The 23,917-nt window shown below is 40.0% G+C and overlaps 1 protein-coding gene across 1 annotated transcript in view; it reads left to right on the forward strand.

Moving 5' to 3' along the window:
* Positions 1–19,011, forward strand: part of galnt16 (polypeptide N-acetylgalactosaminyltransferase 16) — a 51,342-nt gene extending 32,331 nt beyond the window's left edge. Inside the window, exons 6-15 of the mRNA NM_001045626.1 lie at positions 1,377–1,498; positions 1,583–1,670; positions 3,365–3,449; positions 3,730–3,833; positions 8,966–9,092; positions 10,472–10,564; positions 12,016–12,099; positions 12,486–12,627; positions 14,414–14,530; positions 17,656–19,011. Of these exons, the coding sequence (NP_001039091.1) occupies positions 1,377–1,498; positions 1,583–1,670; positions 3,365–3,449; positions 3,730–3,833; positions 8,966–9,092; positions 10,472–10,564; positions 12,016–12,099; positions 12,486–12,627; positions 14,414–14,530; positions 17,656–17,793 (1,100 nt within the window). The 3' untranslated portion in view covers positions 17,794–19,011. The remainder of the gene's footprint in view (positions 1–1,376; positions 1,499–1,582; positions 1,671–3,364; positions 3,450–3,729; positions 3,834–8,965; positions 9,093–10,471; positions 10,565–12,015; positions 12,100–12,485; positions 12,628–14,413; positions 14,531–17,655) is intronic.
* The last annotated feature ends 4,906 nt before the right edge of the window (positions 19,012–23,917 follow it).

Below are 23,917 nucleotides of genomic sequence, written 5' to 3' on the forward strand. Positions count from 1 at the left end.
AGCTTTAGTAAAAAAAAAAAAAAAGTCCACCTGGCTGCTGTGTTTGAAAATGGGGTAATATTTAAAAATTTGCTATTTCCTCTAGGGGTGTATTTGACTGGAATCTATACTGTAACATTCTGTCATTTCAACCAAGAATAACCCTGAGAACCTCTGCAGACAAGAACTCTACAGTTGCCAGTGTATGAATAATGTCTGTGTGGGGCTCAGTTGGTTATTTATGTGGAAATACCTTCTGGAGAGGAGCAGTCTCTAGATGTTGGTCTTTCCTGAAAAGTTTGTACAGGGCACCCATGTAAAACAATCATTTGCTCTGGAACAAAATGATTGGATCAGCTCTATTTGATATACCACCTAGAAGGCTACATTGGGTCAAGATTCACTCGTTTGACAATGACAACAAGCAAACAGAGGTGCAGTTTTGGCTTCTTCCCACCTGCATACAGACACACAAAGCAGATATCAGTGTTAAAACTAATTTTCCTGCCAATATCTGCTCCGTGTGCTGCTTTCAGGAGCTTTGTAGTGCTTGTCCTAAGCATTTAGCAAATGTCATACATTGATGGTGTTCTGTGCCAATACACCCACTGTGTATCATTAACAAGTCTTGGACTGGATGCCCAGTAGTTATCATAACATATTTGGTTTTAGCTTGCAGATACCATGTTGTGTGCAGGGCAAAAAAGCCTTGTTCATTCTGTACTACATGCAGACTGTCCGGACAGATGGTGCCTCATAAAAATTCCCTGATTTGTTTGCTTTATATGCATGGCTAGCAGAATTCTTAAAGTGAACAGTGGGACCTAGCCCCAGCATGATGTAAAATGGGAATTCCATCTTTAAATGTTGGTATCTGGTTTGCAGAGGTCACCAACTCACACATCAGGACAGTTAGGACTGGCCAGTTTCAACCTAACTGCCTAGTATTTCATTGTTTGTGTGTTCCTACTGTCTAGTTATTCCTAACTAGTGGTTATTTAAGTCAAAAATTCTACAGCTGGGCACATCAGGACTGGACAAGTTTAACCTAACTGCCCAATATCTGAGTGTATGGGATCCTACCTAGTACTTATTCCATTCAGAATCTACTGATTATCAACTTGGCCTTAGGGTTGAACATTCAGGGCTACCTGTGTGTGGCCAGCTTAACACCCATACATTTGTTTGGTTGAGTTGTTTTTATATAATATTATAAAATAAATAATGTGTGTATGGTAAGTGCATAATAATTATTTGAGTGTGTACATTTGTGGCACACTATTGCCTGGGTAATGCCTCTTTGTGTGCATTGCAATCATTCATGTTCCATGTGTGCAGTAAGTGAATTATCTGTAACATGAGAGTAAGCTCAGTGTGCTCTGTTTTGTTAACCTAAGGACTCATACGATCTCGGGTCCGCGGAGCAGAATTGGCTGCAGCTCCAGTCCTTACCTTCCTGGACAGCCACTGTGAGGTCAATAATGAATGGCTTCAGCCTCTTCTCCAGAGGGTCAAGGATGTAAGTAAAATAGCCCATACTCTATGTTGTAATATGTTGTGTCATATACACATACATAGCATTTCTTTCCCTTTGATCTTTCAGGATCACACACGTGTGGTGAGCCCAATTATTGATGTTATCAGCCTTGATAACTTTGCTTACCTGGCAGCTTCAGCAGATCTACGGGGTGGTGAGTATTGGCAGAGGGGGACTGCTGGTCTCTTCCATTCAGGGCCAGACTGGCAATCTGTGGGATCTGGCAAAGGCCAGAGGGACCATAGACAGTCACTATTTACTGGGGAAAGAGGCAGAATGGATTAAATTGTGAAGACAGTGTTGTATATGGGAATATTTATTGGAGTAGCTTCAAATTTGCAACTCATTTGCTATTTATTGAATTTATTTTGTTCTGTATTTGGAATTAATAGACATCTGAACGTGATTACAAGAATACTTTCCATCACTGTTACTATTACCATTACTATTCCAATATAAAAACCTATATGGGTCATTTCATAGCTTCCCTGAGCATGAGAGTCACATGATGCAGCAATGCAGGAATGGATCACATGAATCACAGAGTGCCACTGTAGTGCTAATATATGCTCTCATTAATTGACCCTATTAGCAGTGCTTACATGCTGACTAAAGGTGGCCATACACGGGCAGATCCGCTCGCTTGGCGATGTCACAGTCAGGGCTGGAGGTAGAAACAATAGGATCTCTACCTCCTTCTGCCGATTCAGCCCTGACGGCAGATTTTGGTCAGGCGCCTTCTATGGCGCCCGATCAAAATTTTCTAACCTGGCCGATCGGCGAGTCGTCCGATATCAGCAGCTTCCTGCGATATCGGTCGACTCGCCGATATGCCATACACGCACCGAATATCGTACGAAACGAGGTTTCGTACAATAGTATCGGTGCGTGTATGGCCAGCTTAACACAAAGAACATTCATTTTAACTACAATCATTTGGTTCATGCTGGTGAAGTCTGCATTATGTTCCAGTCAGTCTGCTAAAATATAACAGTCAGAACGACATTCTTCTTTATAATTTACATTTATTTCCAGCACAGGGAATGCTTTTTCCTACTGTTGGATTGTTAATCCATTTAAATGACACTGACCAATATATCAGAAAAGAAATAGGATAGTGTGCAGCATGACAAATTTCCTTACAGGCCATAAGTTAGAACTGGACTAATTTAGAACTAAAACTCTTTTGCCAAAAAGATGTCTGTGCCATTTCCAAACCCACAAATAATTCATGTATCACCTCCATTAATAGAGAGTTTGATAACCTAACTGTTTCTTAAATAAACCCTTGATACGCTGATGGTGAGACTCCCAAGTCCCAACATATGCAACCTTGTCACCTGCACCATCCTGTGGAAATTAAAGTTCATTACACTGAACCTGGCCTTGTACATGTCAATATTCATATCTGCTATAGCAAGGGCAAAACTGACCATGCAACTGCTGGGGCCCAGTAGGTATAGGGGGGCAGTAGGTATAGGGGGCCCAGCAAGGCACTGACTGATAAGCAGTTTCTAAATGTTTATAAAAAATATTATTATTGGGGAAGGTCCTAAAATTATTTTGCTCTGGGATCCAGTAACAACTTTATGCACCTCTTTTCTAGGGAGATTTTTGATATTTTAGGTCAAACATCAGGCCTGCCCGTCTAGAGGTTTATGCTTTAAATGTGCCAAATTGTTCAAATGGAATTTTGTGGCCCTTAATCTCTGTCAATGGTTTCACAGAATTATTTGTATCACGTCAATTAAGTATAACGCAGCCCATAAACATACTGTATATTAGATTATCAACTCACTATGCAAAAGTTGTATAGGCCTGATTTACACCATTATTCCTCTGTTTTAGGATTTGACTGGAGTCTTCATTTTAAGTGGGAACAGATACCCATAGAACAGAAGATGTCTCGCACAGATCCAACATCCTCTATAAGGTAGAGCCTTGATTTATCGTTACTTATAGGTTCTTAACTCCAAACTAAATTAACCTGTGTGTAAATACCAAAGATTGCATTGACTATTCGTTAAGTTTAATGTGTGCCTGACCATCTCCATGCATCTCCATGGGGTAACTCCATTCAGTGCAGATTATAACATGTATGGTCTTAGGAAAATCTTCAGTGTTACTGCCTGCATCCATTGAATAGAAGGCAAATTTGCTGCCATTATTCACCATTTCAAATTGAAACATTGGAATAAATTGTGTTTTTAAAGGACCCCTGTTATCGCTGGAGGCATATTTGTTATTGACAAATCGTGGTTCAACCAGCTGGGGAAGTATGACACACAAATGGACATTTGGGGAGGAGAGAACTTTGGTAAGTGTATGAGTCTCAAGCAAGTCATGTAACCATCCCTGTCGGTAACACTTGCAGAGTGTTGTGGATTGTGTAGGATTAAAGGATTACTAACTCTTTGCATTACCATGAAAGCAGTTTCCATCTGCCCTCCTTATGATTAAAGCTCTAGTGTGTGACAGGGAGAAAAATAAAGACATAAGGGAAAGCTAAAGTAGGTGTGAAGTTGCTTAGGAACTGGGCTGCCATGGCATCTCTTGTGTGAAACTGTGAGACAGTAGTGTGGGTGTCATCTTATATATTTTTTCCCTAGCTCAGCCTTGTAACTGAATAACACAACATCCTTAATCATACAAACATGAGCTCATAGATTCTGCACAGATTTAGTTGGAAAGCATCATACATATACAGTATCTTACATTCCATTTTAACCAAAAGGAAACTGCTTAGGGCCAAAGCCAGTAAAGGAATTTGTCACACATGAGGGTTGTGAGTATATTCTGATACAATGTTTTTTTTTTTAATTGACATGATTTATCAAATAAGGTTTGTATTGTACCTGCTGAACATTTACAGTTTGAGGTTGTGAATATGTCAAGAACTGCACAGGAATAAACTAGATTTACGTGTCTTATGCACAAATGCACCTAATTTTAGGTAAGGTTACTTGTACCTTGTATTTCTACTATACACACCCCTGTCTGTGGGATCTCTGAGTGCCTGCTTACTCTCTTGGTAGGAATTACATCTTCAATTTGTAGGTCTGAGGCAAGCACATCTGATCCCCATGTTTCTACTAGTGAACTTTGTCACATTTACATTTAACACTTTAATGGGCACAAGGCCACACTTTCACCTCTACCACTAAGTGATTCAACGATTCAGCCCATACTTAAGCACAGCCCTATTGAAATACGAAGACTATACAACATTTCCTAAAAGACAACAAAACCCTCCCCCCAAACTCAGGCACCCTGCATTAGCTCCCCCGTGTGCTCCCATTTTGTGTCACCTGCTATTTTCAAAAGTGCCCCTATGTCTGTACCTGGAATTAAAATGTAGTGTTCCCCAACAAGGTTGACAGAAGCCATTATGTGTCACTTTGATGGTTTTCTGCTAGATCACCAACACTGAACCTGCAGGAACATGCACAGTTGAAGCTGATCCCTGGCCTTTAGCTTTGGATGCTCTTGTTGGCAGGTCCAACAAAAGAGGATACAAAGCAGAGCGAGAGGGCACCTGTTAACCCTGCTGTGCAACACTGGGACACTTTTGACAGAAGCAGGTGGTATGTGGAAGAGAGTGGGAGGCCAGTGGAGGAGACCTTGGTTTTTAGGGAAGGGTTTTGTTCATATTACCATACATTTTTGAATTTACCTTGAAACAGAACAAAGTAAAAGCCAGGAATAAGGACTAAAAAATGAAGAAGAACCTTTTTTCAAATTTGTTTGGTTCGGTTGTGCTCTTACGTTTGGTTGATCATTCAGTGCCTAGCAGCTATTTCATCAATGCTGTGTCAGTCAGAACTTAAGTGATCACAGTTCCCTTCTAGTACAAGGGTTTGATAGTCTCTCTAGGGGGGAAATTTTATTATTAATTGATGTTCCATGTAAGAAAATGCAAACAAAATAAAACCTGGTCATGGATTTAAACAAATGATTGTGGGCAAAGCACTATTGCATGTTTTTACATCAAGAAGCCTAATCCCAACCTTCAAACAATAATAAATCTGCCCCTAAGTGTCTGTTAAATCAGAAATTTAAGATAATTTTACAGGAAGAGTTTTAAAGCATCCTGTAAGTTTGTGTGGCTGTTTTAGGTTCTAAAGCTCTGAAGGGTTCCTTTGGGATATTACTTGCCAGAAGACTGTTGCAAAAGTTGAGAAATTCTTTCCAGGATGTTGTAATAACTTGTCGTTCTTTTGGACAGTGAAAGCTGGAATACGCTAGCATTAATGCCTTTCTAAAAGTGTCTTATTAAACAGCATGTCTCATGTCTCTTTCTTCTAGTCTTAAGAAGTAGTAGTTGCAGTGATTAGCCAATAGCAAGGATGCCCAGGCATTACCAGTATAGGCTCTAAGTTTGATAATGTTGTCTCTTTAGGCTCTACCACCCAGTTTTTAACCCATTATTCAGTGCTTTGAAGCTGTTGCAAATCTGATCTAGAATTATGCCATGTGTTTTGTTTCATACAGATCAGTAGCCTGCGCAAGTTCATTTTTTAGTGAAAGTCATAAACAATTTGTCAATTAGCCATGAATCTATTGGACTTATTTATCAAGTTTTCGAGTTTGTGAATTTGAGTTTTTTCTTAATTGAATAAACTGACATTTGGAATGCTTGCTTATTTCTTAATAAGGAAAACACATCCTAATCAAAAAACCTGAATATCTCGAATTGAAAATATGGCTTGACTTTGCCAAGAACAGTTCCCATTGACTTCTACTGAAACTTAAATTTTTTAGATGGCAAATTTTTACATTTGAATTTTCTGGGGATTTGCACTTAATAAATACCAGACATTTGAGTTTTTGAACAATAATTTGAAATTTGATTTTTTAGCCCAAATTAACTTGAATTGTGAAAAAAAATCAAACTCCAACGTTGCTAAATCTCCCCCTAAATGTGGATATATAGTTGTTAATTATGTGCTAGCTGAATCATCTCTCCCAGACAACTCCAGGTTGTGTTCATTCAACAGAAAACATTTAAATGTGTTATTTCTGTTTCTCTCTGTTGCATCGTTAATTGGGAATTATGCAGTCTCAAAATTCATTGTAAATTGTGTACTTGTAAATGTTCAACTCTAATGAAACTGATAGCGCCTGCATCTTTCTGTGATGTTCTCCGGCTTTATTTGTTCTGACAAATGATTTTATTCCAGCCCAGAATACTGCAGAAAATAGGCCAAATCTGCCATTATAAATACAAATGAAGCCCATTAGCTCAGAAAGGTATGTATTTTAATAGTGTTAGAACATCCCCTGAGATTCCATGGAAAGGTTAAGCCAGCCAGTTTGTGCAGTTCATTATGGAGAATGGTGCAGTATCCAAAAGGAAATGGATTATTATGAATTGATTCCCTTCACTGTTGTGAGCTGAGTAATTAATGTTCCCAAATGAGAGAGCAGTTTATTTCGAAACATTCATGATAGCTGTAGTGTATTCTATAAAATGCTGTTGGTATGCTCCCTAGGCCGACCTTTCCCAACACTAAAAGCAAGACACTGCTGTATGTTTCCCACTTAAGAGGGATCCAATGCCACAACACAGAATTAAAGGCAAACCCTGGAGCTACTGCCACCTCCAGACTAGTTCCTCAGCACCCTGCATTAATGGGTGCAGTGCAACATGGTACACACATCATTTGCACGCTGAACACTGGAAATGACATCAACCATAGTTTAAAATATTCTGCAAAATTGCATCCAAAGTGCAGACCAACTACTAACAGCCATATTTTCAAACAAGACCACCAAATCACCACCCAGGAACCGATGATTTCTCTGTTCTGAGCTTACTTTGGATAGTCACGTCCAAAGCTCTCAGTGAACAACTTGGCCATGTATTAACACCTCATGTCCTGATTTAAAAGAACAGTAACACCAAAAAAATGAGTGTTTTAAAGTAATGAAAATATAATGTTCTGCTGCCCTGCTACAAATATGAAGAATGTGACCATAACATTCATCATTCTATGGTTCCAACTATATCCAAGGCAGTAAATAAATATCCCTTTGCAAATTGTGGCCTGATGCTGGGACCTCATTTCACTTTATGGAGCCATACTAGGGGGTCAGCACTACAGTAACTATATTGCACTATATAACAAATCTGAATGTTAATTTGCATCTTTTGATATAGGTAATAAAATGCAAATTATCTGCCAATAAAAACTTGATTCATTTATGTGTCAATTTATAATTGTGCTCAGGCAATCATAAAAGAAACCCTGCGTGAGTTTACTAATCAGGCAGAATTTCTTGCCAAAATCTTTGTAATCTTCGTAAGTTTGCCCAAACTTTTGTAATGAAGATAAACTTTGACAGATTTTAGGCTCGGGTGGATCTGAAACTGTCATAAAATGGGTGCTTTCTTAGTTGGAATGTTGAAATGTTGTTTAAAAATCTATTCCAGTTATAAAGACACATCTGCAGAAAAATAATGCTCTTATATTTGCTGACTATATAACCTAATTGGAGCATTTATATAACTTGTGTATGAGTAAGGTTCACATTCACTTTGTTTTTGAAAACATATTGCCATAGTTTCTGCACAGGAAAACATATTTATTGGCATATATCTGTTTGTAAAGTAGAAATAACTTCATTTAAAAGCTTTTTTCAGGCATGGATAGCATCTGCTAGTCTTGGCACTTCTGATTAAATTGGTCTGACATTTTTCCATGTGTTAGTCTCAAACTGCAATTCTGAATTCTGGGCTGCTGTAAGATGCCATAGACCAGTGATCCCCAACCAGTGGTTTGTGAGCAACATGTTGCTCCCCAACCCCTTGGACGTTGCTCCCAGTTGCCTCAAAGTAGGTGCCCATTTTTGAATTTTTGGTTAGGAGGCAAGTTTTGGTTGCATAAAAATCCAGTGTAAAGCCAAACTGAGTCTTCTGTAGCCTGCCAGTCCACATAGAGGCTTCCAAATAACCAATTATAGCTCTTAATTTGCACCACCAGGAACTTTTACCATGCTTGTGTTGCTCCCCAACTCTTTTTCCATTTGAATGTGACTCACAGGTATAGAAGGTTGGGAATCCCTACCAGAGACCGTCACTATTTATTGGTCCTATGGGAGGGCTATTTGGGCCCCTGTGTCTTTGAAACGTAAGGACCTGTTTTAAGCCAATCAGATCACATCAAACTTATGCTGGTCATCAAAAGAGGAGTGCAGATTTAGTCCCTGATCCAAGGACAAAATGAAACCTACCTGATCAATATCTGGCTAATTTTCAATCAATTATCAGTTGGGCAGGCCTGTCGGAGGGGACTATACACGGGCCAAAAAGCTGCCAACTTGGTCTGGAAGGACCAACTTAGCAGCTTTTATTGCCCTAGGTATGGCCACCTCTACATGTACAAATACCCAGTAACTTTCTTGAATCTGGTCCTGTAGAATATAAACCTTCTGTCACCTGTATTGCAGAACTGTCCTTCCGTGTGTGGATGTGCGGTGGCAGCTTGGAAATTGTGCCCTGCAGCCGTGTTGGTCACGTGTTTAGGAAACGGCACCCGTATGAGTTCCCTGATGGAAACGCACTGACCTACATTAAGTATGTAGCGACAGATTTGTTAATTACTTGTAGCCAGGTTACTGAATCTGAGTGAGTTATGAACTTAAAGCTATGCATATCCGTATTCCTTACCCATTTAATATTTTCTAGACTTGGGTGCCTATACTCTAGGTGATAATTCTAATGCAGGTATGGGACCCATTATCCAGAATGCTCGGGACCTGGGGTTTGCCGGATAAGGGGTCTTTCTGTAATTCGGATCTCCTACCTTAAGTCTACTAAGAAAATCATTTAAACGGTATTTAACCCAATAGTATTGTTTTGGCTCTAATAAGGATTATTTATATCTTAGTTGGGATCAAGTACATTGTACTGTTTAATTACTACAGAGAAAAAGAAAAACGTTTTTAAAAATGTGAATTATTTGATTAAAATTGAGTCTAAAGGAGATGGGCTTTCCGTAATTCAGAACTTTCTGGATAATGGGTTTCCGGATAAGGGGTCCAATACCTGTAATAGATTTATTTATTCCCATTAAAGCCCCAGTATGTGTTTTGATGTTGCCTGACTTGTTTTTTAATGTATGTTTTTAATGAATTGTGTGTTTTTGTTTTTAAAGGTTTTTAAAGGTCTAAGGCACTAAGTTTGCCCAGCAACAGTAACCCATAGCAACATATAAGAAGTTTTGATTTTTAAACAGCTGACCTGTAAATTAAACCTGCTGATTGGTTGTTATGGGTTACTGCTTCTGGGCAAACTGTGTGCCTTCTATTACATAACCCCCTATGAAATTTATTTATGCCACCTTTAGTGCCTAACATACATGTCTTTACTCAGCTTGTGTTCTGAGCTGTTAGATTGCACTATTATAGTTCAAAATCAGTATTTATATTCGGAAGTTCTGCTCCTAACAATGGAGATGGAGTCCAAATGCAGAGAGGAGTATGGTTAGCTTCTTTGGTTCCTTCACTTGTCAGTTGTTCCTACTAGGGATGCACCGAATCCACTATTTTAGGATCTGGCCAAACCCTGAATCTTTTGTGAAAAATTTGGCCAAATACCAAACTGAATCCTAATTTGCATATGCAAATTATGGCAAGAAAGGGTTAAAGAGAACTGTGCGCAAAGTGCAAGATAAAAAATTTACAATTTCCATGTTTATGTAACAAAAAGTCATGTGATATTAAGGATTCAGATATGGTTCAGCCAGAGGCATGGATTCGGCCGAATCAGAATCCGGCTGAAAAAGGATGAATCTTGGCTGAATCCTAAACCAAATTCTGGATTTGGTGCATCCCTAGTTCTTAATAGGCAATGATATCAAAGGTCACACCAAATTCTACAAACTACAAAATAGTCACACCAAATCCTACAAACTGCCTGAAAGAGCTCTTGTAACTGCCCCTCCTCTGCTGCAGGAACACCAAGCGCACAGTGGAGGTATGGATGGATGAGTACAAGCAGTACTATTACCAGGCACGTCCTTCTGCCATTGGAAAGTCCTATGGGAGGTGAGCATGCAACATCCCCACAAATTGAGTACAGATTCTGTTACTGTTTGTTAAATCAGTAAAAACTAAAAATTTCTCTTTCTCAACTCATGGGGGCTGATTTACTTACCCACGAACGGGTCGAATGGAGTCCGATTGCGTTTTTTTCGTAATGATCGGTATTTTGCGATTTTTTCGGATGTTTTGCGATTTTTTCGGATTCTTTACGAATTTTTCGTTACCAATACGATTTTTGCGTAAAAACGCGAGTTTTCGTATCCATTACGAAAGTTGCGTAAAAAGTTGCGCATTTTTCGTAGCGTTAAAACTTACGCGAAAAGTTGCGCATTTTTCGCGTAAGTTTTAACGCTACGAAAAATGCGCAACTTTTTACGCAACTTTCGTAATGGATACGAAAAACTCGCATTTTTACGCAAAAATCGTATTGGTAACGAAAAATTCGTAAAGAATCCGAAAAAATCGCAAAACATACGAAAAAGTCGCAAAATGTTCGTTTTCAAGTTGGAACTTTTCCAATTCGGGTCGGATTCGTGGGTTAGTAAATCAGCCCCATAGTCTAATCTGCTGTCACATTCTCATTCTTATCTCTGTCTCTCTAATGCTTCCTTCTCATTCTTACTCTTTGCTTCTCCCTTATACTTAGTTCTGTCTAATTCTTCCTTCTCACTCTTTAGTGACAGATGTCATTAAACAAACATCACCAGTGATGTTGCCCATAGCAACCAATCAGTATTTAGATTTGAATGGCCACCTGCAAGTTTGAAAACAAAAGCAATGATATGATTGGTTGCTGATTGGCAACAAAACCGGTGATGTTTGTTAATGTTAACAAATACACCCCTTATAGTGCCTGCCATCCTTCCATTCTTTTATGCTGTGCTGTTGTAATTTCTTTTTATTTTTGTTTCTGTCATTTCTTACACTCACTATCTCTCCTGTACATTATTCATCTGTGTTCTTGCTTTAGCCATGTGTTACATAGTTACATAGTTACATAGGGTTGAAAAAAGACCATTGTCCATCAAGTTCAACCCATCCGAGTAAACCCAGCACACAACCTATACTAACCAATCTATACACTCACATACATAAACTATATATATACAACCAGTAATACTAACTGTAGATATTAGTATCACAATAGCCTTGGATATTCTGCTTGTTCAAAAACTCATCCAGGCCCCTCTTAAAGGCATTAACAGAGTCTGCCATTACCACATCACTAGGAAGGGCATTCCACAGCCTCACTGCCCTCACCGTGAAAAACCACCTACGCTGCTTCAAATGGAAGCTCTGTTCCTCTAATCTATAGGGGTGACCTCTGGTGCGCTGATTGTTTTTATGGGAAAAAAGAACATCCCCCAACTGCCTATAATCCCCTCTAATGTACTTGTATGTACTTGTAATGTACTAATGCTCTTTCCCATTTGTATCTTCCTACAATTTTGCAGTGTGGCAGACCGTGTGGAACTGCGTAAGAAACTTAGTTGCAAGTCCTTCCAGTGGTACCTGCAGAATGTCTACCCTGAATTAAAGTGAGTCTTATCTGAATGAGGCTGGGGAAATGTAGTCAGCAGGGCTGCCATTGGGGTGGGCAAGGAGTCCAGTCATTGGCTCAGTGGCAGAAGGGATCCCAAATAGGTGCAAAGGTCTCATTTGCAGGCCACAGTGTTGGTGGGGTGCAGTGGATTGTTTGCATGTTTTGGACATACAGAGTATGAATGGAATGGGTGGTGTTTTTGTTGTTTTTTAAATTGCCTACTATTCTGGTTGGCAGGGCTTACCACTGAGGGGTCACAAGCAGGCAGTGGGACAATATCCTATAGACCCTGTCACTAAGTATTATGAAGCTCAGTGATTTCAGATGGTGGCCCTGGTAGTCAACATTCTTCTCATACCTATGACACTTTGCATTCTCCAGGATTCCAGAGAAGGAGGTGATTTCTGGCCTTATTAAGCAGGGAGGAAACTGCATGGAGTCTCAGACACGGGACACAACTGGGAATATTCCTGTTATGCTGACACAGTGTAAGGGGTCTGCAAACAGTGCGCCTGCTGCACAGGTGAGTGGCCTCATTCTACTGACACACAATCAGTCACTTCTGCTAGGCAAATATATGTTAAACCATTGTAAAATATGGGGGCTAGTGTTATCCTAATAAAAGTGTATAGTGATTATAATGCAGTCTGAAAAATCAGAAAACAAATTGCCAGACATTTTATCCTGTGTAAATTAGGGAAAGTCTTCACAATTTCCACTAGTGGTGTTCACTGTGGTTGTTCATAATTATTTGGGATGGTAATATCATCTTAGGGAGCAGAGAAGCATCCCTGTATCTTCTGGATTTGGCATCAAAGCAATGAGATTATAATGTGCCTTACTACAGCAAATCCAGTATTCTGAATTCTTTCCTTTACAATCTATCGCTCTAAATAAGGCATAGCATTACCATTAAACCACTGGCACTTACTTACAGGATCCATTATCCGGAATGTAATAGTCCCACAAGTACAGCACTCAACAGGTCTTATGTAAACAAAAATAAGTGTTTTTTTTATTATTTTGTTTACAAAGACCTGTTGAGTGCTATATATATATATTAGGGATGCACAAACCATTTAACCCTTCTGAGTGCTAATTAGCATATGCTAATTAGGATTTGGATTCAGTTCAGCTGGGACTGTGGATTTGGCCGAAACCGAATCCTTCAGAAATGGCTGGATTTGGCCTGAATCCCAAACCAGATCCGGGATTCGGTGCATCCCTAATAAATATGTATATATATATTTATTTATTTATTTATTTTTCTTTTGTATCAAGTTCCTGTGTGTGCGGCACTCTTTCTATTAAATTTTTGTTTTTGACCTGCACCATGGGCATTTGGACTTGTATAGGGTGTGCTCCTCTCTGTGTACTTTATATATATATATATATATATATATAGAATACAGAGTGGAGAGCACACCAAAAATGTTCTTTGCAATACCTGGGTGCCAGAGCAGGGTAGTAAAATAGCAATGAGCAGGGTTTCTATATATATAACATATAACATTAATGTGTGTGGTGTGAAATAGGATACTGCATATCACCAGATGTCATTGGCAAGTGTTGCTCTCTGTTTCCCTTGATGGCTCATTATTGCATAGATTGTTTTTTTCATGTTTCCGAGATATACACATTGTTACAAGATTGAGAGGGAAATTGATTTCTTAGAATTCCAGCAGAACTGAATTCAACGAGGCACATAAATGTGTGAAACTAGAAAACCGTATCATAGCATAATTGTCCCAGGCACAGTACAGATATTGTACGTGCTTGGAAATAAATGGTAAATGTATCCTTAACCTTTGTATCAGTTTTAAAGCTTTACACATAGTATTGACTGCCCAAGGGATCTTCCAGATAGGGATCTGTAGTACTAACTAGGAAGGTTGCATACACAGTAGACGCAGGATGGTAACAGCAGGACAAAATAATTCCAATAACCCAAATATATGCCCAACCTTACAGAATGGAATTGCTAAACATTCTGCACTGTCATTATTTTTATGTGATATTTCACTTTAGATCTTAACTAGTCACATCTATAATTCCCTTAGTTGGCCTTGCCCTACAACTCACCCCCCAGATTATTCTAGATTAGATTAGAGGTAATTTTGTTTTCACAGACATAATCCATTTACGGAATGTTTTTCAGTACTTAAACATATGCCTGATTTCTCCTCAATATTTAGGGACAGGTGCCACTACCTCTTTACGTTTAGTAGCGCAAACTAGAATGGATGTTTCAAGTGCTTTCATAGGTATTTTAAAAAGGGATTCAAGCTTGTAATGTCTGTCTCCCACAGGAATGGGCACTGAGTGAAAATGTAATAAAGCAACAGGACAGGTGTCTAACCATCTCTTCATTTTCCACGGGAGCCCTTGTCATGCTGGAACCTTGCAATCAGAAAGACAGCAGACAGGTAAACTGGTGTTTCAGCAGCGAATCACACATAATGGCAGTGGCCTCTAAACAGCCTTTTCTTTTTTTCTTTTCTACTTGCTGCCTAATGGGAAATGGCCCTCAGTACTTTTGTTTTCTGCACTAAATCACCTCCAAAATATTAGAACCAGGCCCGGATTTGTGGAGAGGCCACAAAGGCCCGGTCCTAGGACGGCAGAAGTTTAGGGCTGGCACGCCGCCCCGCCGCAACAGAATTTTTAAATTTGGCTCCCATACGGAGCAGTCGGGACCTCTTCCCACCGCTCCGTATGGGAGTTTAAATGTGCGATCGCGCATGCACACTGGTTACGCACGATCGCGCAAGCGCACTGGTTACGCTCGATCGCGCATGTGCATTCGCACTCGCGGGGGGGCTGGGGCGGCCTCGGAGCGCCCAGAAGTGAAATCCGGCCCTGATTAGAACAGTATTGGGATGGCTCACCAAGATATTAAGAAAATTATTTGTTTGCCCTTTTTAATCATTTGACCTATTTCATTGATTATTTCTGTATGGGAACAAAGAGGAGAAATAGATGGAAGGATAGGTTTTAATATGTAAAAAAGAGACTATGAAAATACAGAGGTCGAGTGGGGAGAGAAAATAGTTTAGAGAGTGGGCATAAGGTCTAGGGCAGGGGTCCCCAACCTTTCTTACTTGTGAACCATAGTTAAATGTAAAAAGACACAAGCATCATAAAAGTTCATGGAGGAGCCAAATAAGGGCTAAGATTGGCTATTAGGCAGCCTCTATGCACACTATCAGCTTACAGGGGGCTTTATTTGGTAGTAAATCTTGTTTTTATTCAACCAAACTTGCTACCAAGTCAGGAATTCAAAAATAACTACCTGGTTTGGGGGCACTGAGAGCAACATCCAAGGGGTTGGGGAGCAACATCTGCCTAGCCTATGGTTGGGGATCACTGTTCTAGGGTTTTCTAACACACCCCTGGCACCCTAGTCAAGCAGCAAATAACTTTGCATTGGAGTCAGTTTACACTAATAGAAAGGTATTTTCAGACTTTTGTTTGTCTGCAAAGGAGGAAATTAAGTACGGCAACAGAACACCCTACAGCCCGGGTACACAGAGTATGATCCACTATCTTTCTCTCTCTATGCTAAATCCACCCCGTGTGTACTGACAGGCCGATGATAGTGGATCACATATATACACATATGCTCCAGCAGAGAGTACAGAGTATACCTGGAATCCCTGCCATAAACCAGGATGACTGCTGTTGTTTGCCAGAAAGATAACAGTCACACAAATGCCAGCTATTAGATTCCTCCGTGCAAAAGTAAAATATGGCAATTCTTTTTAAAATAGTGCACAAATATTTATTATACATACATTGATGCACATTGTTTTGAGTCGAAGGTAAACTCATGCACTGACAATATTCAACCCCTTTGCTACTTGGATCATTGAGTTGCCAGTATAAGGTGCAGCATAGCTCAAAGAAGATCTTGGAAATATAAATTCAGGACTGGAACTCAGGTTCTAGGTGTTGCGTGACACTTTTACTCGCAGACACAACAGTGACACAAAACGGCAGGAATTCTGCTGAGAAATCACCATGATTTACAGCGGGCAATTCAAAATGCAGATATCTGTGTTTTTAGGCAACGGACCAGGCACCACTCTTTCACTGGAGTCCTATGGGTACGATTTTACTGTTGTTGCTTACAGCAACAGTATGGCTGCTCCTTGCCTTATAAATAAATAAGCACATATTAGGCTCAAATAGCTCATTTCAGGGTCTTTTACCAGATAGTTATTAAGCTAATTTAAATGTTAATTATTAAACTGGTTGGTGTTTTCTTTTCCTAAATCATGGGAGAGTTTCTGTAATAGTTTTCCCTTTTTCGGTGCTCTCTGTTTTATATCTTAAGATCTTCAGTCCATTCACGGGGCCCAAAAAAGCGCTCAAGCTCTACACATACTGCAGTCTTATTAACTCCCCCACATTTAGAGGCAGCAGCTGCTTCAGCCAGATGGAGAAACTCAGCTACTCAGCCAGACAATGGTTTTCCTTGAAACACAGTGTCCTGAACACAGGGCTTGTAATCTGATTAAAGGAAAGCTATACAATAAGAACAGACTACTCTCAAATAATTTATCTGTGCTGGAGACAGCCATGTTTTGGCCAATAACTTTCTCCAGTCTTGGGCTGCTTCCAAAGTGATTTCACTTATCCTGGGTTGTGGTCCAACATGTCCTCAAAGTAAGGCCTTTGCTCTGACAGACTCATTAAAAAGGTTTTTGCCTTAAAGGGGAACTAAAGCTTAATTGGTTTCTGTCATGCTTTTTATGGTGTAGTTTTCATCACTAAATTACACTATGTACATTAAAAATAATTCACTCTACCATTTAAAATGTTATTCTTAAACCAAAAAATGTATTTTATTACCTGTAATATTGGTGTGTAGGCTCCATCTCATTGCATTGTGCCTGAGTCTGAGCTTTCAGAAGGAGCCAGCGCTACACATTAGAACTGCTTTCAGCTAACCTATTGTTTCTCCTACTCCCATGTATCTGGAGGAGTGATGAATTGGGTGAGCTGGACTTGGATTTTTACTATTGATCTATTAATCTACCATTTGGTGGGGCAGGAGAGCATTTTTAGCAATACAGGTGTCAGGGCACTGCTATCTTGTTACTTTCCCACTGTTCTGCTGATTGGCTGCTGGGAGGGGAAAGTTCCATGTTACATGTTTCAAAATTAAATATAAAAAAACCTGTTTCCTCTTTGAAAAAATGAATTTCAGTGCAGGATTCTGTTGGAGGAGTATTTAGGTTATTGCTCCAAATGTTGCTATGTTGCTACCTACACTATGTTTCCAATAACATATATAGCACTTTCCTACTTATATCAGCAACTTACAAAGCAGTATTATTCTAAATGTATGTTAGTTTTCAGTATAATGTCCCTTTAACTATGCTAACAATGTATTCTTCATATAGTGTCCCTTGAACTATGCTAACTGTATATATATACTGTATATATATATATTGGTTTTCTGTATAAACCCTCTGCTGTGGACAAAGGTGGATGGGTTCAAAAGATGATCATTTTTCTCACTATTCTTGTTCTTTTTCTCCTCCAGAAATGGAAGTTAAAAGGGCACTTCCTGCAGCACATTGGCAGCGCCCTCTGCTTGGACACCCATTCTACCAGAGCTGTTATTAACCCGTGCCAATCGGATTTGCTGAGCCAGCAGTGGGAGATACTTCAGGCTACATGAGAAACTGCAGAATCCATCCATATCCTGCTTTATTTTCTTCATAGAGCAGAGATCTGCTGGTTGAGTTTATAGACCAAAAGGTTCAGAACATTCCACTCAGAGCCCTACAGGCCATCTGCCTGGGACCTGACCCGCCGGCGCCGCCAGTCCACCAAGAGTGACATTGTCGTCATGTGTCGTCTGGACGCTCTCGGGGGACCCTGAAATCTCCGGAATTTATCCGATCCATTGACTCATTTTAATTAATATTAAAAACCCTATTTCTATGTGCAGATGTTTACAAATCCCCTACTGCGAAATGCAGTTTTTTAAAGTCCTGACCCACATGGCTTGCTAGGAACACAATCCATTGTACATGTTTTAGTTCTGGTCCAAACACACAGAGCGTTATGATCATGTGACAGACTTTCTGGCCAGTACAGTTATGAGTTACAGCTTTTAGGGCTATATGAGCTGCCTTTAGTCCTGACATATTGAGCTTTTCTGTAACATTCCATCAGTCATTTTAATGGAGGCAAGTAGCCCTGCCTTGTAATGATTTATTTTACATGCTTGTGCTTGAGAGGAGTGCCTGTAGTGTTAATGGCCTCTCATAAAACCATTCTGCCCCCTGACATACGGCTCTTGCAGGCCTAGACACCCCTGATATGGGGCAGTGCATAATCATGATTATTTTTAAGCATACCACATCAGTATCCTCGGCCAAGTGTTGCTCATTATAGGCCTCTCTGGCATAGCTGTACTGTTAGAAAGTTTCTTGCAGATGTTGCTCTGCCTGTGGACCATCCTATTGACATGTACTGTGCATGTTACACGTATCTGGCTTCTGCTGTATGCAGAGTATTCTCACGTGGAGCCTTGTATTTTTGTAGTGTTCTGAGACACACAGGCCATCGGCAGCTCTCACTGCTGTCCCGTTCACCAGCGTTCCATGCTTCTCAGACAGACAGGCCTAACGCACAATGTCCCATGGCACAACACAGCATGCACACGGTGCCTCCGACACTTGCATGTGACTGGCTCAGCTGACATGTTGCTCTGTGAATGTTGCAAGTTCCCCCGACGTGCTGCTCTGAAGCCACATCTCTTCTCTCTCTGTGATCTTATGTTCCTTTTAAGAACCAACATTGTTCTGGACAAAGAACAAGACATTTTTTTGTTTAGCCGCACAATGCACATTGCTTGCACATCATTATGAAATAATTTATTGGTATTTTACACTCCTCTTTCTGTCTCTGTTTTTGATACAGCTACAAAAATGTTAGAAACAGTGTGTGTGTTTGTGTGAAAAGCAAGGCCTCTGTGTTGTGTCATGCAATGTAAGTGTGTATGCACGTACATATGTCGTATTATTGGTTAGTGGGTGAGGTGTAAATGTTGTAGGATAAACACTGTGTGTGTTTTGTTTATGTTACAGAACAGTAAATGGATGGGCCATGAGAAAAAGGTAATGAGTGTGCTGCAGGTCTGGACTGGGATTCAAAACAGGCCCTGGCATTTCAAGTACACAGAGAACCAAACAGCCCCGCCAGCACAATAAACAGTGACTATGGCATCTTACAGCAGCCCCTCTGGCATTTGCCAATCTACAGATTGCCAATCTGGGCCTGGTGTGCTGTTACAATGACAGTCTATGTTTAAAGGGGTTGTTCACCTTTGAGTTAACTTTTAGTTTCATGTAGAGAGTAATATTCTGAGACAATTTGCAATTGGTCTTCATTTTGTAATAACTGCATTTTTTTAGTTTTTTCAGCAGCTATCTGGTTGCTAGTGTCCAAATTACCTGTGTAACCAGGGAGTGGTTTGAATGAGAGACTGGTATATGAGGACCTGAACAGGAATATTATAGAATAATATAATAATAATAATTAATAATAAATATATAAAAATAAATTATATTTTAATAATAATATATAATATAAGTAATAAAAAGTAACAATAACATTGTAGCTTCACAGAGCAATAGTTTTTTTAGGCTGCTGACCCCAATTTGAAAGTTGGAAAGAGTCAGAAGAAGGCAAATAATTCAAAAACTATATTAAAAAAAAAAAAAAAATAATGACTAAATTAATAGCTGCTTAGAACTGCCCATTCTATAACCTACTAAAAGTTAACTTTTTTGTGAACCACCCCTTTAATGCTGCAGAACAGTGGTTTTCAAACTTCTTGTATTCTATCCACCCTCAATGTTCTTTAGCTATTGTTTAGGCCCCCGGCTAATAGTAAGGTTAAAAATATATATAAATATTGCTGTTTTAGCCATTTGCCCACAGTTCCATGAATATTGAGGACATAAAAGTGTTCACCCAATATGTTACCCTAATGAACCTTCAAGGTAGGCCTCCAGCAGTATCCAGGAGAGCAAATGGACATTCACTCCATATTTTACCCTGCGTTCCTTACCTGGTTTCCCTGCAGCCCCATAGTTTGGGAGGCACTGCTGTAATATGTAGCAGGAACACCATTCCTCTTCAGTGTTATCAACAATGTGTGAAAGAGGGTTGAAGTTACTGATATTATTGAAAAATATCTGTACAGTGTTGTTTGATGAGCCTTGCATGGAATGATAATAGTGAGTTTATACTGCGCAGTGGGTGAAGAGATCCTGTGTGTTGCCTTGTGCTGTCATAATGATCATTAAGCTGTGTGACCTGTGCCTGAGTGTTATGGTTCACAGGACACTTAGAAAGGAAATGGGCAAAGATGTGGGACAGACAATATAATTGGAAACAAAATTGGTTTCCTGAGCACAAAAAGGCAGTCATGCTCTATTAGGCGTATCAGTCATTTTACAATTATTGTACATTTCTTACATATGCATGCAATCTTCCCTCTAAGCTGGCCCTCATGCACACACAAAGGTTCCAGTATGACACTAACACACATTCTGGCCCCACGGAAAGCATTGTATGCACACACACACAATACTATGCAGAAAGCACAGGCAAGATCATTGTGCACACAACCAATAAGCATTTAGAGGAAACATTGGAATGGTGATAAATGTTTGGAAATATACATTTCAATTACATTCCTGCCATAGAAGTAAATTATCCAGTGCTGGCCAAAAGGGATCTGACTGCTGATGACAGATTTTATACTTTCAGGTTACTCTTTAATCTGTGCCATGCAGCATACCTACTGGCCGCACTCAGCATGGCAAAATCAAAAAAGCCCAAGCAGCCAAAGGTTTACATGTGTTTTTTGGATTCAAGGTAGTCTGTAGGGGTGGTACAGGTTGGCACATATTAGAAACATTCTTCTAGGATTTTACAGGCCTATAATTGCCAGTTTGAGATTCCCTTTTTAAATACAGGTAAGGGTTCCCCTATCCGGAAACCCATTATCCAGAAAGTTCCGAATTACGGAAAGGCCATCTCCCATAAACTCCATTATAAGCAAATAATTCAAATTTTTAAAAATGATTCCCTTTTCTCTATAATAATAAAACAGTACCTTGTACTTGATCCAAACTAAGATATAATTAATCCTTATTGGGGGCAGAACAGTCCTATTGGGTTTATTCAATATTTAAATGATTTTTAGCAGACAAATAATGGAGATCCAAATTACAGAAAGATCCCTTATCCAGAAAACCCCAGGTCCTGAGCATTCTGGATAACAGGTCCCTTACCTGTACTAGAATTACATTAGCTTTCCTCCAATCCATAGGTACCATACCAGATAAAAGTGAGTCTGACAAAATAAAAAAAGAGTGGCGTTGTTAAAACCTCTGTAAAACTGCTTGAGCTAAGCCTGCACTACTACTTAGTGGGACCCATTACTGGCTCCTCTAATGCATAAATGAATAAAAGAAATTATTAGGCACGTGGGTTACTTTTGCAGATGAAATAAACCCCATAAATATGTGCTTACCTACTATTCTAAGAAAGTAAAAAAGGGGTGAAAACCCAAAGAAGCACCTGCTTCTTCATATACTTTTGTCTGGCACCAATGTGCTATACCTTGTATTATGCATGCAATTTCTAATTCAGTACACAGAGCAAGGGAGCCCTGTACCTAGCGCCTGCACTGATGAGACAAGGCCCTCATGTCAGTTTGCCAACATGCTCATTTTTTTTTCCTTCAAAAATTGCACAGAATAGATGGGAGTGTAATATATTCTCCAGCATGCCACTCTTATGTCACAAATGCTACGGGCAGAAATACCTAACCTGAGGACAATTTTGCACCTGAAATTTGGGAGAGTATTCAGGGGTTTGCAGTGTGGGTAGAAAACACAGCAGTCGTGCCAATACTTTGCATTCTCTGCTACTTTAGTGAGCTGCCAATTCAAAACTGGGTTTGTTTTGAAATGTTTTTTTGTAAACCCAGAGTAGTGAATGGTAACTAATAATCAAAGACAAAAGAGATCCTCTGCACCAATGATCAATATTCAGAGGACATTAAGACATTCTGTGCATGAAGCTACTAAGAAATGCCGTCCCCTTTAAGAAAAACAGGGATTGCTTGTAAAATTCTTAATGAAGTAGGTGAAAGTGAGTGTAGGACTGGCCAGACTGAGGATAACTTTGAAGCTTAAATCTGCCAATGTATGGCCACCTTTAGGCTAATGTCTGATGGAGCGATTTAGTCTCCAAAATGCTTTCCCACCAGCAACAAAGGCAATAACCAGGTGAAAGGCCCACGCGTGGCTATGGCTTTCCGAATTTGTGCGAAGGCCTCCCGCACGCCACCTTGCACAGCTTCGGAAAGCGAGAGCAATGCGTAGACCTTTCCGCTGGCAATTGCCTTTGTTGCTGGCAGAAATGAATTGATCCCAAATAAGATATAATTAATCCTTTTTGAAGGCAAAACAATCTTATTGGGTTTATTTAATGTTATTAAATAAACTGATGAAATAGGTTTTCATCAGACTTAAGGTATGGAGATCCAAGTTATGGAAATATCCCTTATTTGAAAAACCCCAGGTCCCAAGCATTCTAGATTACAGGTCCCATACCTGTACTCTGCTTACCCGTGTCTGACATAATCTGCCTGCTCTATGTTGCCAATGTGTGCAATACTCTGCCTGCCCCATGCTGCCAGTGTGTGCCATACTCTGCCTGCCCTATGCTGCCAGTGTGTGCCATACTCTGCCTGCCCCATGCTGCCAGTGTGTGCCATACTCTGCCTGCCCTATGCTGCCAGTGTGTGCTATACTCTGCCTGCCTTCTGCTGCCAGTGTGTGCCATACTCTGCCTGCCCTATGCTTCCAGTGTGTGCTATACTCTGCCTGCCCTCTGCTGCCAGTGTGTGCCATACTCTGCCTGCCCTATGCTGCCTGTGTGTGCTTTACTCTGCCTGCCCTATGCTGTTGTGTGTGCCATACTTTGACAGCCCTATGCTCCCTGTGTGTGCCATACTCTGCCTAACCTACTCTGCATTTGGGTGGTGAGCCTGGTGGGGTTTTGCCAGTCCTCAGTTCCAAAGAAGTTGGACACCACTGTACTAAAAAAAACACCCTTTATTGAACAAAGACATGCATTGCCTATGTGTTTGAAATAATATAATGGGAACGGGAGACAAAAGCTCTTCGGACAGTTTCCCGGTACAAGATGCATTCGTGCTCTGCTGACCAATCAATATTTAGTCTCCCAGAACAAATGTTCAGGCTGCTAATGTGAATGAGAGGCTAATTTCACAAGGCTCTTCCAAATAACGCCAGCTGTCGCATAAAACACATTCGTATTACTTTTTTTCTTGACAGTTGCTGTAGGCAACAAATCCATGGAAACCAAAGAACACGCTCGGTATTAAATATAAAACAGTCTCCGTCTTGCCACCTGCTTCCTTTATTAACTATTTCCCTCCAGAGCAAATATTAGGGACAGCTAGTTAAACACGCTTTGATTTTTCGGTATCCTTGTATTTAGTAATGCTAATCTTCACATTTATATGTAAGACACCATCATTCTTTGTGGGGATTTACCAAACAATATTTCTGTAAGGAAGATGAATTAGGGTGGTACAGCTTTAAGTTGTGGATGATGCTGACCATTGGTAAAGTAACGCTGGCATAAAGTGTTGAGGCCACAATTAGAAATGATGCTCTATTGGATCTAGTGATCCAGCGTGTATTAGAAACAAGCATGTTACTACAATACTTGTGCAATAGCATATT

Source organism: Xenopus tropicalis, chromosome 8 (assembly GCF_000004195.4).
Source record: "Xenopus tropicalis strain Nigerian chromosome 8, UCB_Xtro_10.0, whole genome shotgun sequence".
In the NCBI taxonomy this organism is placed as follows: Eukaryota; Metazoa; Chordata; class Amphibia; order Anura; family Pipidae; genus Xenopus; species Xenopus tropicalis.